At 39.8% G+C, this 16,690-nt stretch overlaps 1 protein-coding gene across 1 annotated transcript in view; it reads right to left on the minus strand.

The window, feature by feature from the left end:
* Positions 1 to 16,690, minus strand: part of LOC119729587 (atrial natriuretic peptide-converting enzyme-like) — a 44,582-nt gene that overhangs the window by 19,638 nt on the left and 8,254 nt on the right. Inside the window, exons 2-5 of the mRNA XM_038202202.1 lie at positions 5,151 to 5,346; positions 3,152 to 3,403; positions 1,239 to 1,349; positions 84 to 200 (exon numbers count right to left, since the gene is read on the minus strand). Of these exons, the coding sequence (XP_038058130.1) occupies positions 84 to 200; positions 1,239 to 1,349; positions 3,152 to 3,403; positions 5,151 to 5,346 (676 nt within the window). The remainder of the gene's footprint in view (positions 1 to 83; positions 201 to 1,238; positions 1,350 to 3,151; positions 3,404 to 5,150; positions 5,347 to 16,690) is intronic.

Below are 16,690 nucleotides of genomic sequence, written 5' to 3' on the forward strand. Positions count from 1 at the left end.
CAATGCTTGTCATGAGGGTTTTATTTATATTTTTTTGTTTTATATATCAATTTTTTTTTTTTTTAATGATGACAGATACTTACCGTCGCAATATCTTTCATCTTCGAAGTCATCGCAGTGCTCTATCCCATCGCATACAAAGGAGACCGGTAAACACTTTGTGTCATCACACGGGGACAAAAAGTCCTCTTCCAAGCAGTCTGGTGACGAAAAATTAGAGATATATCACAAATGGTTTGACTCATAATGCATCAAACGACGCATACAAAGGCGGGCTCATACTCGAACGCGAACGCCGCGAATTTATGACGTCACGGAAAGTTTTCGCGCTGCGAATTCGCAAAGGTTGAGTTCACTTCAACTCCAGCGAGTTTCTCAGCGAATGTTTCCCGACATCAACTTCACTTCCAATTCGCATGCAGTATGAACCGGGCTTATTAAAGAGAAGATTTTTTTGTTTCAAGCCAAAGTCAGAGACCAAGCCGAGATTTGGCAATCATCATTTCACCTATCAAATGCAGTTATTTAACTGTGGACAAGATACCTTCAACGAGTTATTTCGTCACCGACACCACGAACTGACACCCAGTGGTCAGCGTTGCAGAAATACAAATCGGAGAAAAACGCTTTTAAAGGTTTGACAAGAATTTACTCAGTAAAATAATCCATCCATCTTAGAGGTTTTAGTATCACTTAACTTGAAAATGCTTTAACAACTCAATTATAAACGTTAAATTGTGAAAATATGCTCAGTTAATTAGCAATTAAATGATTAAGATGGGTGTCAGTTCGTGAAAATTGACGTAATTTGGGAGAGTGCGCGCACACACTGCGCATGCGTGCGCGCACTCTCCAAAAGCACGTCAATTTTCGTTTTCACGAACTGACACTCTCTAACGCTATTGCATGCGCGCACTCTCCGAAAACACGCAAATTTTGGTTTTCACGAACTGACACCCTGTGCAGAGTCACTTCGTGGTAACAAAAACACAAGAATTGACCAATTTCTTGAAAATTCATTATTAAAATTTGCTTACTTTAGATGATTTTAGCAATTTTAACTTCGTCATGTTAAACTTCATGATACAAACTGCTAATATCGGCCAAAAAAGAAAATTTGAATTTTTAAATTTTTTGGTACACATGTGATGCAGAGGGTGTCAGTTCGTGGTGTCGGTGACGATTTGTTAACCATCTTGATAATAAGCGATTCAAAACATACAGAACATAGTTCTAACCGTCGCATAACGATTCGTCACTAGCATCAGCACATGATGGAACGCCGTCACAAACCAACGCGTCAGAGATGCATGTTCCGTCATCGCAACGCCACTCATCCGGTTCACAATCTGTAGAGAGAAAAAAAAACCAAACTGCTTAAAATATCAAATCTTTTTAGCGCCATTGGGCATTTGTCCAATTACAGACAGACGCTCCCTCGACACTGTGTGAACTCTTCTTTGTCTAACCATCAAAAATTTGTGTCGATTTTAAAACTAATATTACTGCTCATTCCTTTAATCATCAATCTGGAAATTAGTTTTGTTTTTCAACAGACAGTTACTACTTAGGGGCGGATGTGAGCTGACTTTTAAACAAAGCTTAACAAGACCTAATAATCTAGTAGGCCTATAACAACGTTCTGGAGCCAGAATTGTCGCGGGCATACTAAAGGCAAGCTTGGTTTCTTCACAAAGCCAGAGAGAGGGTTAAAAATTAAAAATTTCTCCAAAATGAAAATACTCATATACGCCTGAAACATTGTCGGACCGCAAATTATTCGAAATATTTAACTGAATATTCCATAACTAAACGCAGGGGTTTTTTTGGTTGGATGTAGGCTAATTTTTGAATTGCTATAATAGAAAATTAGTACTTTAACAAACAAAATCACAAAATTCTCTGCGATATCTTTATAGCAAGTGTACTAAATCGGCTCAGCTTGCCAGTTCGTAAAACGTATAAAGGTTCATACACAGTGCCTCGGCGCAAATTGATAAAGGAGGTCATCCTTTTAGCCCTCGCCGATTTCAAAATGACAAAGTACTCAAGAAATTTCATCACCTTTTGATCCCCGGGATGAAATTTTGATTGAATCGGAAAAGTTAATTACAAAGTCAGAGCAAGCAACTGGGTGATTCATTTTTGCCTAAAGACGCGCCGACCGGAACTAATAATGTCCGGTAGAAATAAGAAGATGAAAAAGGGATCAAAAATTGTTTGAAACTGCCCGCAAACTGGGTATGGGCCGGGCAGGGTTAATCCCGTTTGATAACCGGACGTATCATTATGGCACGTGTTTTAGCCATTGGATCGAGGATCAAAAAACCCGATCGACAAATCGTCAAGTTCAAAGTTGTGTACAAATTAGTAATATATTGCTTTTACGGGTGTTGGACTAAGGGTCATTTTGATATTTTTTTTTCTGTCGCTCGGCTGCGAGACACAAATATGTGGAATCGTTCAGTTCAGTTGAGCCACCTTTACAATTTGTTTGCCAAGCCCTTAGTCAGAAAGTCTTCAGAGCATACGAGACGATTGCAGGATGCGGTTCAAGTGACAAGTGTGGCCGTATACAGTGTGTGACTATTACAAAATATGAGTCACGATTGTGCACGGCCAATAGATTTTGGCAGCAAAAAAAATATTGGCTCTTTGTCGTGTTTCAATAGATGCAGGTGAATGTTTCTGTGACAAGGTTTGCTTAAACAAAGCAAGTAAAAGTAAGCACGTTTAGTCGTTTAAAGAAACATCCCATATCATACAATCGTACCAGTGGGATATTTTCATAAATTGTGAGCTGCAACGCAATGTCGTAAAGTTGGGAAAGCTCACAGAAATGTTATATAATTTATTCAAAATTATATTACTCACGACGCGGGGGGACTCAACTGGGTATATAACAACACTGCCTCACATTTGTCTTCCTAAAATGCTGACCAGGGGCACGGGGAGTTGGGGTTGAGGCCTCGAGCGGGGGAGGGCGTGCTTCCAAGCCCGCACCCCACCTCTTACATACACGAATGAATTCAACATTGTGGAAGAAGTAAACTCCTTACACTCAAAAGCAAAATAATACAATGAAAATTGAGTGCTCAAATCCAAGGTCGGTTCTTCGAATGGGAATTAAATACGCTGGCCTCACACATACCTAAAACTGACACAAGAAAGGTGCAGACAGCTTCGTTGCCGGACGGGTCGACGGCCCGGTACGTGACGTTGGTGGTAGTGCCCCGGGCAAACATGTCCCCGGGCCGGTGGGAAGACGTCAGGTTGACCCGCTCCGAGTTGTCCGTGGCCGTTGGCGTCTCCCAGCTCGCGCTGATGTTTTCCGCTTCACTCTCATAATGGACGGTAGCGGTGGCTTGACGTGGGCAGTTTCTGAAGACGGGCTTGACATTATCTGGCATAAAAATGGTGTAAAAACGTTAATCCATGGCCCCATTTGGCTAAATCTTTAATTGAGATATTGGTCCTTAATTGTTCTTATTAATACAAGCACCAAATCGACAAAACGGTGGAGTCACAACAAATAATTTGAATTATCCGGATGGCAAAAAAACCCAACAACAACAAGGTATACTTGTATTTTCTACGCAAAATTTGTATCCACATTCTCTGAAGAAAAACTGGACATAAATTTAAGTAACTTGCCTACGTGAGGGTTTGCAATGAACCACGGGATATTGAGCAAAACGTACAGAGCAAACCCATGTACCGGGGGAAAAAATGAGCGGAGAACCAGTCAAAGCCATAATGTACATCATGGCTTTTGACTTAAAATATTTTTCATTGTTTGCTAGGCATTTATTCTTATGCTTAGCAGCGTTGGAGTACTCGTACTCGTACTCGAGTACAACTCGAGTCCACTCAAGTACTCGGCCCGTACTCGACCATCAGTACTCGAAAATTATTTGGACTCGGCCCGTACTCGATTCTTTGTACTCGAATTTTGGCACGGACTCGTTGGTTTGGACTCGGTACTCGACCCCTGAACTCGGGAGTACAAATCGAGTACATTTCTTTTTTTATCGATTCCATTGCAACCTGGAACTCAAGTCGTTACCAGTGAGACCATATCGGAATTTTTCCCAAGTTAGGATTTTGCTTGGGAAAAATTTGCTTAGTAAATTTTGTACCCAAGGCTCCATAAAATTTTGGTCCCACGACGTTGGGTCACAAGCAACAAAAGACAACGACTCTAGACACTACTCAGAGATTGCCACAAAAAAGGTCATAAAAAGTAAGTCAAGAGCTATTCGTCTTTTTGAAAATCGATCATGAAAACAACGTCTCAATTGTGGATCTCTTTCCTTTAATTTGAAGGCGATACTCCTCCAATTATGATTCTGTCTCTTATTTCTCCTGTCATTTTGAGCTCCGCGCCCCCGCTATGGAACCATGTTTACAGAAGCTATCCGTAATAGTCCCCCACCACCACCATCCCCCAAAATACGAAGCGTCGCCAGACACAACATCCTCGAGTTACAGAGCACTCGCTGCAATATTACCACTTCACCTGGGAAGACTTAATGAACCAGGGGTCAGACGCTCGCAACATCCTCCCCGACTCCAATCAAGCACGGCATGCCAAAAATGTTATCACCGTGATTCTCGTAATCATGTTATTTATACCGTGCGTCATGTTGTCTCGGAATGAGATTCTGACAGAGGCAACATGATTGAAGCGTAGGAAGTCGTTGGTGTATATTTGGCATTAAAGGAGCACGGGAAGATTGTATTTTTTTCTTGAGTATGAGACTAAGAAGAGGATGATGATCACAATTCATCATTTTGAGTTCGTTCTTGGTAGCAAGGTCACGATATTGCGTTTGAGCTTTTTGTATATTTTCTGGTTTGGGCTATTGGGCTTTTTACACAGTTCCGTAGAAAGACGGGCCGGGGTAAAGACAGAAAATGCCCGAATTTGTTCAGTCAATAAATTCATTAGAAATTCATTTAGAAAGTGCCAGGAATGAAGCCGAACGCCATTGTGTACAGTATTACTCCATCAGGAACAGCGCCCCGAGCGTCAAATGATTTCAAGCCATGATCCCCGGGTAAAAAAATGCTATTATATATGCTACTGGACAATTTCAATCTTACTGGGAACAAACCGCAATCTCGTTTACCAAAAGAAACAAACTCACCTCTTGTAGCGAAAACTAAAACTATAGCGATGACTACGATCAGAATGATGAGGGCCACCAACACAGCAGTGACGACCTTCAACTTGAAGAACCTAGGTGATTTGGGCTGTCTCGTCTTAACGTTCGCCCCGTTCGCCTCGAACGCTTTGGTGTTGTTCGGCTCGTCGTCGATCTTGAAGTTCTCGACAGCTACACCCTGAAATTAGAGGAGAAAAATCATCTATGGCTTCATTATGCACTACGGAAACTTGGGTGTCAAACTCAAACGGCATGGTGTTTACCATTCGTGATCATTCTCAACGCCGTTTTAGATGTCTCGAAGAACGTTCGCCTCGTTCGCCCCGAACGCTTTGGTCTTATTCAGTGCGTCGTCAGTCTTCTGCAGGGAGTAAGATCTCAGTGGCATATTGCACATGCACTTCAGAACTTTCCACGGTGTTTACTTGAATTCAAACGGTGTGGTGTTTAATCACAGCCTAACCATTTGTCTAATATAGAAAAAAACGCTGCGTTCATTTCACATCGCCGTTTCAGCATTTTTGCAGTTTGCGTAACATGTTCACTCAATACGCTGCAGACATCGTCGGTAGGGCTTAGGAGCGCCCGTTCGGCTTCAAAGGTGTCATAAGTTGATTCCCAACTTAAAGCAATTTCGACTGTTCACTCGAACATAAAATTACTGAGTCTTGTATCAAGACAGTACACCATGAACTGTGAATTAATTATCAAATGGGCAGTCAGTATAACTGCTGTTGACGTAAGGCTGTTTTAGAAGGTGCTTAGATACCTGGTATTCAGACGACATAGCTCGTCACCCTAGGATGGTAAAACATGCATATGTCTTGGAAGGGCAACATTCTTTCTTGTTTTAATGTCATGCTCAGTTGGCAAACGTAGCCTTTATGGCTTAGTGAGTGACCGACATGAACTCCATTTTTAGCCATAAGGAGAAGAATCTGCTGGGCCGATCGAAACTCTCAGACCCTTGGCGAGTTATTACCAACGCAGGCTTAGCGAATTTTCCCTAGATGCAACTGTACCCAACGCCTTAATCGAGTTTGTAAAATCCTATTTTGCACACTCAATTTGCGTCACTTGGCACAAAATAAATCTACGCTGCAGTGAACAATATCCACAGCTTTAGTGCAAGAAAAATGAAGAAAAAAGTAATTGCCGCATTCGATCACGCTTGGTTTGCTCACTTCACGGCCGCGCCTCGTCAAACACCAAAGGGTCGTTCTTTTATCACCCCTGGACTGAACCGTTGACTGAAATTGCTCCTAGCCATCTATTGCGTATTTGACTGAATTTAAGGATACGAATTTTTATTTATTAGCTTTTTTTCTGTCGAGTTTGTATTATCCGGTCTCAGGGGTAACTCATCACTCACCGGAGGCCGCAAGTTCAGATTCTGGAAATTCCCGAAGGATCCAGAAGAATTTACATTGTTTCGCTGCGAAGCTTGGTTACATTAGAACATTTTCCAATTCTTGCGGATCAACTTGGATTTTTTTTCAGAGCAGGTGGAAGTCTTTGCTTGGGAAATACTAAGCAGCTTTTTTTGTGGCTTTCCGCGCATTGAAATTACGATACCGCCTTGAAATTAGCATATGGAACTATGGAAGACAGAGTTCAAGAATTCGGAGTTCGGGCACAACTACAGGGTGGTGCAAAAAGAAGGAAACTCACTTTTGACAGGAATTTTAACCTACTTACTTTACTTATTTGAACAGTTTTGTTTTTTTATAATGTAGTGAAATACAGCTCTCCAACCATACGTGCTGAAAAAAAATCTTATAAAAAATGGCAAGAATAGTGTTACTATGCTAATTTGAATACAAGTCACCAAAATCACTGTTTTCCACGTGTAAGTCTAGTGTAGTGTTTTTTTTTGTCTTCAAATCAAGCTCCGGAGCTCAGTCAATGGGATGAAATAAAGTCGTCCGTGGGCAAATAGGTTTGGCACACGAAATTCTTAAAATACCATATATTTCAGAGACAAAATATGCTTTTCCAATTTTTTTTCCCGTCAATTATGTTTAAAGATCAACATTTTAATATCAGTAATTGACTTTCTGAAATATACTCAACAAGTAGGTGACAATTGCACCACCATGTACAACAAGATAAGCCATGCTACACTTTTATTTTTTGGCATCCATAAAAGTTGGAAAATACACGTACGTCTCTAATGTCGTGAATGAATGCATCATTATGTTATTAACTTCAAATGTCACATGTGCATTATGTTATTACCTTAACATACTACTTGTGCAGCAGTGCATGCAATACAGTCATGTTCATACATAATTATTTTTGGCCAGATAATACTCGACAATAATGTTCTATCCAATGATGAACGGCTAAAGACCAACGAACTGGAACACAAACGGTAAAGCAGCAACTTCATAACTTTCCAAGATTTCCACCATATTGCAATTCAACACAATCCTGCCCTATTCCATCCGTTAATTGTTCATCAATTTAAAGTGCGTTTATTTTGACAATTAAGTATACAATTTCTGGAAAAATAAATGGCTTTGAATTCCTGGGTCCGGAACCAAGTACATGTACTTTGAGTCATTCATCAAGAGATGGTGTAGTTACCTGAACAGATAAGTCACGTCATACAGAACTCAACACAGCGTGCTTTAATATACATTGCTCCTTGGTCTACTGGTTATAGATACTTAAAAGGAACTTATGGTTTGGCGTTTTATATTAAAAAAAGATGACTCGTTATATCGAGTTTATTACAGAGGCAAGACATTGTGAGTAATTCTTGCAAAATCTAAATCGCTAAAGCTTACACCAATATGATGGAAAGTATTAAAATTTAGAAATATTGGTCATCTCTGCCTTTTTTATTGACACTGCCTTATACAAAACTATTTACATACTCATTTTTTAAAATTAAATAATGGCTATGACCTAACATTTAAAAACCACCAATTTGGAGCGATACTTATAATTATTACGAATAAAAAATAAAATAAGCTAGACTCTTGATGATAATGTTTGCTTTCTGAATACAATATGCCATTTTTTTCCCCAATTCTGCAAGCATTCAAGAGTTTTTATTGTTTACCGTGTGTGGCAATTTTGTTGCATTTTTTTTAAAATTGATTAAAATTTTACAAGGTAAGAGGCTCAATGAATGGCGATAATTTACAAAGACATCTCTACACTGGTTTAGCATTTTATTGTCTTCAAAAATATATTCAGTGACCTGTGGCCTCGTATTTAAGCTGTCTCATCAATACAGCTTTTGCATGGCTTTTCTAAACGATTGTCTAAAACTCCCCCCCCCCTCCCCCGAAACTGTGTCGGCGATCAAAGAAACGGGCGTTTAAGACTTCGCAGGTGTGCCATATAATTCCCCAAATTGAATCGCCTTATATATTTTTTTCAATTTGAAGTGACAATTTTAATAAATTGCCCTGTCATTGAAACTGTCATAGGACCTACACGGGTGACAACAAGCTTCGCGGTTATTGAAGCCTTCTTGGCAAGGCCGCACGGACATAAACTCCTCGTCTGAACTCACTATGTGGCCTGGATACTTGTGATTAAAATTCGACCATGCATCGCCCGTGGCCCCTTGCTACTTCTGGGGCAGAGAACCTACACGGTGATGCTTGGCTGAGAGCGAATGATGTCATCAAAGCGTGAGCTCGTGGTGGGATGTAATAAGGAAAAAAACTGGTAACATTTAATTACATGAGGTATTAAGTATAATGTAAGAGGACGTATGGGCTTGATCGACTGTGCGTTTCACTGTGGCACAGAATACGCGCGTGTAGGAGCGTAGTGGGATTTGGAGGCGAAACTTGCTGCAATCTTTGGTGTTGATACTACTGAATCATACTTTTGTACACGACAGCTACAGAGCCCGAAAGTTCACCCCCGGTGGCGCGCGTCTGGAACCATTGAATAGGAAAATCCACGTGCAAAAATTCTAAACTTTACAATTATTTTTGGTACATTGACTTCTTAAGCAATTCACCCTCGGAAAAGGCCTTTGTAAAATTGTTACAAGCACCTCAATGTATGGAAACTGAACAATGGCCTGACGTGAAAGAGAAATATCGTGCCAAAAATTGACCTCTCACTTCCAAAAATCAAAAAATACATGTGGACTAGTATAGTAGAACTCGGTGTAGGCCTACTCGTACAAAGATGCAAAATTCTGAAATAATTTTGTGGCTGTCGTTTGGGTGAAAACTGAAACTTAAATAGAAGACTAAAATGTCTTTTAGGATATATAAACTTTTTAAAATAAACTTGAAGGCTGTAGGTAGATAAATCTTTGCGTCGTTATATGTTTTCGTTCTCGCGCAAGTACGCGATGTGAAAACAAACGCTGAAGAAGAAGGAGACCTAGGTACGAAAATGTCTGATGTGAAAGGTCGTAAGCCTCGTTTTTACCGATCTCCAAGTGATTTCTCGTCATTTTTTCTTGAGGAATACCAAGATAAAATTCTAACATCATTGTTTCTTGGGATGATTACGGTTAGAAATCATTCTGTCAAAAGTATAGCAAGAAAAAGGGAACCTAGTGCACAATGCCCATAGGTATTTTATATTTTCTTCTCATGTTTTTAGATTCCAAATCGCCAAAGCGTACACCAATATGTGGATATCTTTTGGGAGAAAAAATTCGCAGGCGAGCAGCACGAGAGTTCTGGAAGCTCGCCGCGTGACTTTTTGCTTTTAGGGTCTATTGAAACTATACCATTTTGAGCGTTTTCTTAATTGATACATGTGTGTTCATACACAGCACACACAATTATGGGTTATAGTTTAGGAATCATCAGTAAATTCCAGATGAAATTTCATAATGCTCTAACAGCAGACCTTTTTTACAAAATTCTATATACCCAATGGCCACAATAAAATGTTAATCCATCACAATTCTTAATTGAAGGTTGGCGACGGAGACGGCCTTTGAAGTACTAAAATCGCATGAAGGGCTGACTAAAAATTAATCCACATGCAGATATAGTCCAAGAATCCGAGATTCTAATTTTGTTTATCATTTTTCTACAATAAGTTATTAGAAACGTGTTAGAAAGTCTCGATTTACACTTTTTAATGTTATGCGATATCGGAATTTCGGCCGGGCATTTTGGCGCAATCTTGCAAGGTTATCTTGTCCCCATCGGCGCTGTTCAGGGGAACATTCACCTCCTGGTTTTATCTCTTTCAAGAAAGTATTCAGTGTGTGTCAATCGGCGGGCCTAAATATCACAACCGTAAATCGATCAAATATGTAACTTTGAGGAATACAACCTACCCTGGGGGTACACGTGGCTTGCAGGTTTTGGTACACTCTACGCAACCCCACAGCACCGCACGGTATACCCTCGACAACTGACCCAAAATTTGCTACAGAATGTCAAATTTCAACATCAAAGAGTTACCAAGGTAACATCCTAGAAGCATTTGGGTACGTTGCCCAATAGCAGGCTCAGAGGGTTTGGCTCGACTCCGCTTGTATATTTTTTTTGGAATAAACAAGAGTGACTTATTTTTTTCTTTCGTCCGGAGATGTTAATGGTAACATTGTGTTTAGACGTATCATTATAAAATTTTGACCAAAAAATTAATTGAAATCTTGCTCGGGAGGAACTCAAATTCGAGAAAACTCGTCAGCAAAGACACCCAAAAATGTAAATGTACTGAATTGCAGTTGGTCATGTATTCGTTCTGTCTTTGTTCATATTTGTCACTTTGCACGCATTCATTGCTTACAGTAAAACCACTCCTGTCTTCAGACATGCATTTCGGGGCAAGTGCGTTCAACATGACACAAGCAGTTTTCTTTTTTTTTTTTCAAAAAGAGAACAATTTCATCGACAGGGCACTAAAAATAACATGTAAGCAAAACATTGAAGGTAATTTCAAACAGTATTTCTCGCCTCGTCGCATCTTGATGAAACAAAATTGCCCTTAACATCTTTTTGATCTAGGCCTACAGGTTCGCAAAATATCTTGGTAAGAAGCCACGTCTTAACCTAGAACAGAGCCATCAAAAAAATAAGGTTGTTGTGTTAGATTTTGTCAAAGACAAAACATAATTTCTATGTACGAAATGGGAAAAAGTAATCGACTTGAACTTGGATTTGACAGTTAAGTTATGGTTAGAGTTCAAATGAATTGTAACGTTATCCGGCTGTAGAGAGACCATATCATCATAGTGTTTTTTATCAGTCTTAGTCCTTAGCTCCAGCTGAAGTGATTCCTGCATAATATGTGAACCAAAGGGATTTCCCTCTCGACTATAAGCGAGGACCTATCAAATATTATTAAAGAGCAAAACCATAAGAGCCGGAATAGAATGTATTCAACGTGCCATCTTCGCCCCTTGCTGCTCCATTGCTTGTCTTATAAGCCGTGGGGATATAAAATGGATAGAAAGTGCAGAGCTCTATGTCAGCTCGCCGTCCAATAACTCCTGACAGCTCTGCGGGTCCATTCGTCAATTTGGGTCCCAGGCTCCGGGAAATTATTACCCCCTAAAATAAATGGCAAATGTCGCGCAGATGAGTCCGTCAGCTGTTCGGGAACATTGCCAGCACATTTCAAAATCAGCTGGCTGGAAAAACAAAAATCCACCTGATATTAACAGATGTGCAAAAGGTAATTTAGAAAGGTGGTAGAAATGAGTTCTTCTCACGCTATTAACCATCTACCTGAGCTGTAAAGTCATCCGATTTTTAATGAATTCTTCGAATCAATGGAGCTGTGCTGTTGACTCATTATACTCTAAGAATTAATTGTGGGTAGTGTTAGGTTGATTCAGGTTAAAGAGAGAGTAGATATGTAGAAACTTAAAGGATCCATGAAGTGATTTTTTCTTAGGAACACATATTGTGCACACTTCTACTCCTCTTAAAAACTAAAAGTGTACTTCTTTAAACACTTAAAATTATCCATGCTGTTCCGGACAACTGTGGGCGCTGTTGCTGTGATGTCATTTCAGGAAGACACTGTTCAGTTATGGGGTTTTCTGTTCAAATTGTGAACCCAAAAATTTGCTCATGACATTGAAAACGTTTGTGAGAACTGCGATGTACTGACACTTCAACGAATCACCAAAGAAAAGAAAATTCACGACAGCAAAATATCCCAAATTCTGACAACTTTTGGTGCTGAAATAACTGTAACACAAAGGTTTCTGCCTGAAATGACATTACAGTTTTGCTCATGAATATGGAAATTTGCATTAGCATAAAAATCAAAATGGCACCCCAAAAACCTCGAAAATGGCAAAATGAAAATTGAAATAAGGTTACATGGGACATAAAGATGCATTTTCAAGGATTGTATTTAAAAAAATTAAATTGCAACATCTCCTTTATCTCAAGAAAACGTCGAAAACAGCCTGAATATAACAATAAAAGGAACGAGACCCGATTCCCGACAACATCTAAATTTCTTAGAAACAAAGATTCTACATGCGCCAATTCACAAAGCTTTTGTTTCTTCGATATTAAACGATAAAATGCGAAGCGCAAATACCCCACCACTCTTTAAGGAACCATCTGGTTTTACAGCATCATAATCCTTACAAATTAAATTCCACATTTTAATACATATGTATTGAGTATTCAGTGAAATAAACTACCACGGTTATTTTCAGTAAGTCCAAATAAAATAAGCCGTGAAGCATGCGGATTTCAAATTCCTGAGTCGGTGCACTTTATGATATTGCTTTCTGGCGAATAAAAATGAAATGAAAATGCCATACAAAGAGTTGTGTGTCTCTAAGTCTTGTGACAAGTAGGCCTCGTTAAACCATGTCAGATCTTTTTATGCCGATTTTTCATTGTCTACCTATATGTGTAAAAATCCATCAAAGTTGTCACAGTGGCATTCTAAAAGCATGGTGGAACAACAGTATTGTTGTTGTTGAAAGAGTTGGCAGACATTGAAGTAAACCGACTCGGTTTTTCAGACATTTTTGGAAGGCAAAAACGGTGGCAAAAACATCGCCTACAGATAAAAATCAACCAAGTGTATCCTCATGCGTTATCTCCTCTGAAAAAAACAACCCACTTCTGTTTAATCATACGCTATAAAAGCGGGCTGGAGACCTTTCCATATCAAGTGAAAGCACATCTTGAAAAGCAGTTTCATCAAACTCCAATGATCAGTCATCTATTTCTTGTGTGTCTCTTAATCTTATGGATTTTTTTTGGGGGGGGGGGCGGGGGGGGGCTACAGTTTCTAATTCATTCATTCATTCGTTAGACAGGCATTTGCCCGTGTTCTCCTCCTCAAATTTTACACAGTTGGGATCACTGGCTCCGCTCCCACCACGGTGACTGCTCTATGTTCCGACACCCCTATGTTCCGACAACCTGCACATAAGATCGTGTTCCTCTCAGTTAGGGTTAGGGTTAGGAATAGGAATATGTGCAGTCTGAACATAGGGTGTTGGAACATAGAGGTGTAACCCCCACCACAACCCGTCAGTTCCTAAGCTCGATGTAATTCGTCTCACGCCACAAATCCGATATTCCCTTTGTAGTTCCACAAAAAACTGTAAAAGGTCCTCCTAGAAAAGATCCCAAGTGTCCATCTTGGGTCCCCATTTCAAAAATCCCAGCTACGACACTGCCCTACGATAGCAATGGGTCATATGGGCCTATAAGGTCATGTTCAAGTGGTACGATTCTCTATAGTACACGAAAACCGTTGACATGGGACGCAGTATATGCAACATGGCGAACGGACAGGGTGAATATTGGCGGTCCAGCATACAAGCCCAGTTAGTTTATGGGGAAATTGTTTGACAATAAAACCCATTCCCTAGCCTAATACGTCTTTGTGCTTCACAGTGAGGATTATTGTGCAAGTGGATTGCGTTAGTGAAAAAAACTACCGCCGGCAACAGGAAAAGCTTTTTGGACTTGGGTCAAATTTCTCTTGCTTTTCAGGCAACTTGCTTTTTTGACAGCAACGGGAAAGCACATGAGGGAAATGGTACAAGAATGAATGTAATCTTGAACAAGTGATCCAGATGTCCACGCCAGTGCCACGCATTTATAGTAATCATGATGCCAACTTCGTAATTTATAACCCCTAATTTTTGTTATTATTTCCCATAACCAAATTTCAATTCGTATGTTTTGCTTTAGCTAAAAAATTCCTTTGTTCCGATTTGGGGCGTCTGCAACCCTCTCAAAAGGGGTTTTTTCAGTTTGTGCACCAATAAGCCGCCTTGCAAGAGCCGATGCAGCCAATAATTTGAATTTTGTGAGGAAATAATTTAATAACTAAACGTCGGTGGAGTTTTTTCGTTCAATGTCTCATTCAGAAATGAATATCCTTTATATAGCCAGAAAAATAGCAATGGAAAGAAAAAAATGTTTTTGAGGTGAAACTCGCAAAAATCAAGAGTCATCTTTAAAAAAAAATCCAAAAAAATATAAACAATATAAAAATAAACAAACACATTTCCAAGCGTAAATATCTGTGAAAATTACGCTCCTGCCTATTATGGCTATTTCGTTTATGGATATTGCAAACCGTGCATTAGCATAACAATGAGAATGTCGAACTGCCTACAAATGGCAATACAAGGATTACAAAGTAGAAGTAAATGAAACTTAAGGCCAAAAAAAAGAGTCTCCGGTTTCTGGTATGCGCGCGCGTCGCCGTAGCCATGCGCGTCGGCAAAATGAAAAAAAGGTTTTTTTTCAATGACAGATGATGTCTCAAAACCGCCAAACTCACTGGTTTGACTGGAATCCTGCTGCTGCACAATTTGAACGTGTTTTTAGATGGGGTTGTGATCGAGAATAAGCTTTATGTGGCCTCTCTGGACTCCCATATATTTGCACTAAATTTAGTCGGGCACCATTTGCAGTCATCAGCCGACATTTGAAGCAAAAAAGTCCGGTAAAAAAAAAAAAAAAAGCCGCGTCGCCGCACCACTTTTTGGACAAGCTCCATACCAGAAACCGGAGACTTTTTTTTTTGGCCTAAAGTGAACTTTCAGGAATTAATACAGAAATTTATTCTATTAGGCCTACACCGCTTTATTGTATTGTTAACGCAGTGCTCATTCTCGCGTTCAAATCCGGCTTTTCAAATTTCCACAATGTGATCTGGCCTTACTTTTCAGTTTTGCCCAAAAAAATGTTACATCTGAATACATTTGGCTGATTGTTGGTACCAATCACTTACATTCAGCTTTCCATTCATAAAAAAAATGCTTTCGAAATAAAGTGCATAGGCGGTTTCATTTTCAAGTTCCATGTGGTAGTTGGAGCGAGGAAACGTGTCCCACATAGGGTGTCGAAACCGGAATTCCTCGGTTGTTGTACCGGTTTCGATACTCACTCACTTGATTCCTAATCAACAATTTGCGATCAACAGACTGAATGCTAAGAACTGATCTTTTAATCTATGATGTGGCTTTTAACATGAACCAAATTTATCACAAAGTGAAGGTCGGGGGTTTTGGTCCCCGTTTTTTTCTCTTGCACAACGTTCATCAAATAATTATGATGAAATCAGTTGGTCTATTTAAGTCGCTAATGACAACTAGAAAGCAGTCAGAGAGCGCAAACCTCCGCCAAGGCTAAACAATTCCCCGCCATATTGTCAGTAGACCCAAAAGAAATACTCGTATAAATGGTGAAGAATCCTTAAGAAATCCTGGATCCAGACCCAGATCCGGATCACTTCCAAAATCTAATCGATTTGTATAATTGTACCAAGGACCACCCCTAAAAATATTCATTCGAATCTGTCCATTACCGTTTGAGTTATCTTGTTAACAGACAAACCAAGTACCAACCAACCAACCGACCAACAAAATCCGATGAAAACATAACCTCCTTGGCGGAGGTAATTACACTTGATACAATCGATACAGATTAATACATTTTTTGTAATACCGTCGAGAAGATTTAAGAAATATAACAATTCACATTCCAACTTAACAACTATAGTTGAGGTTGTTCAACCCCACATCCTTAACCTAGAAAACCAGTTTTGGATTCGCCGGTGTCAATCTTTAACGGTCATGAAGTCTTTATCCCTTTCTGTCTGATTTGCTTCACAAGAGCAAGCCACTTGAAGCACATCAGTCTCAAGGACAATGTACACATACAATTATTTTCACAGGTGTTTATGTGGAGACTGGAGCAGCAGTCAATATTTCTAATTGCGGTTAAGTTCCCTGCTCATGGACACGTATAGGGCCTATGTACATTTGAGCTCGAACCACAATTCTCATGCATGTTCTATAATGAACAGAACTTACCATAATTGCCCGACACTGCGAAAAGGATAAATCCGTTTGGTTCCAAACTGACTGATGATTAATTGTTCAAAGACACACTTCAAGTTGACATGGTATAGTGAGCTCAGCGCAGTGCACTTGCTCTTGGATTGAAGATGTACACGTCAGAAGACCAAATTCAGAGAAGGAATGCCAAATACACGAAAATTGAATACAAATTCACATGTATCATGTACAGTTGCGCCACATCCCTCGGGCGTAACCCCACAAAACCACAACC

This window comes from Patiria miniata, unplaced genomic scaffold (genome assembly GCF_015706575.1).
Source record: "Patiria miniata isolate m_02_andy unplaced genomic scaffold, ASM1570657v1 HiC_scaffold_21, whole genome shotgun sequence".
Taxonomy (NCBI): Eukaryota; Metazoa; Echinodermata; class Asteroidea; order Valvatida; family Asterinidae; genus Patiria; species Patiria miniata.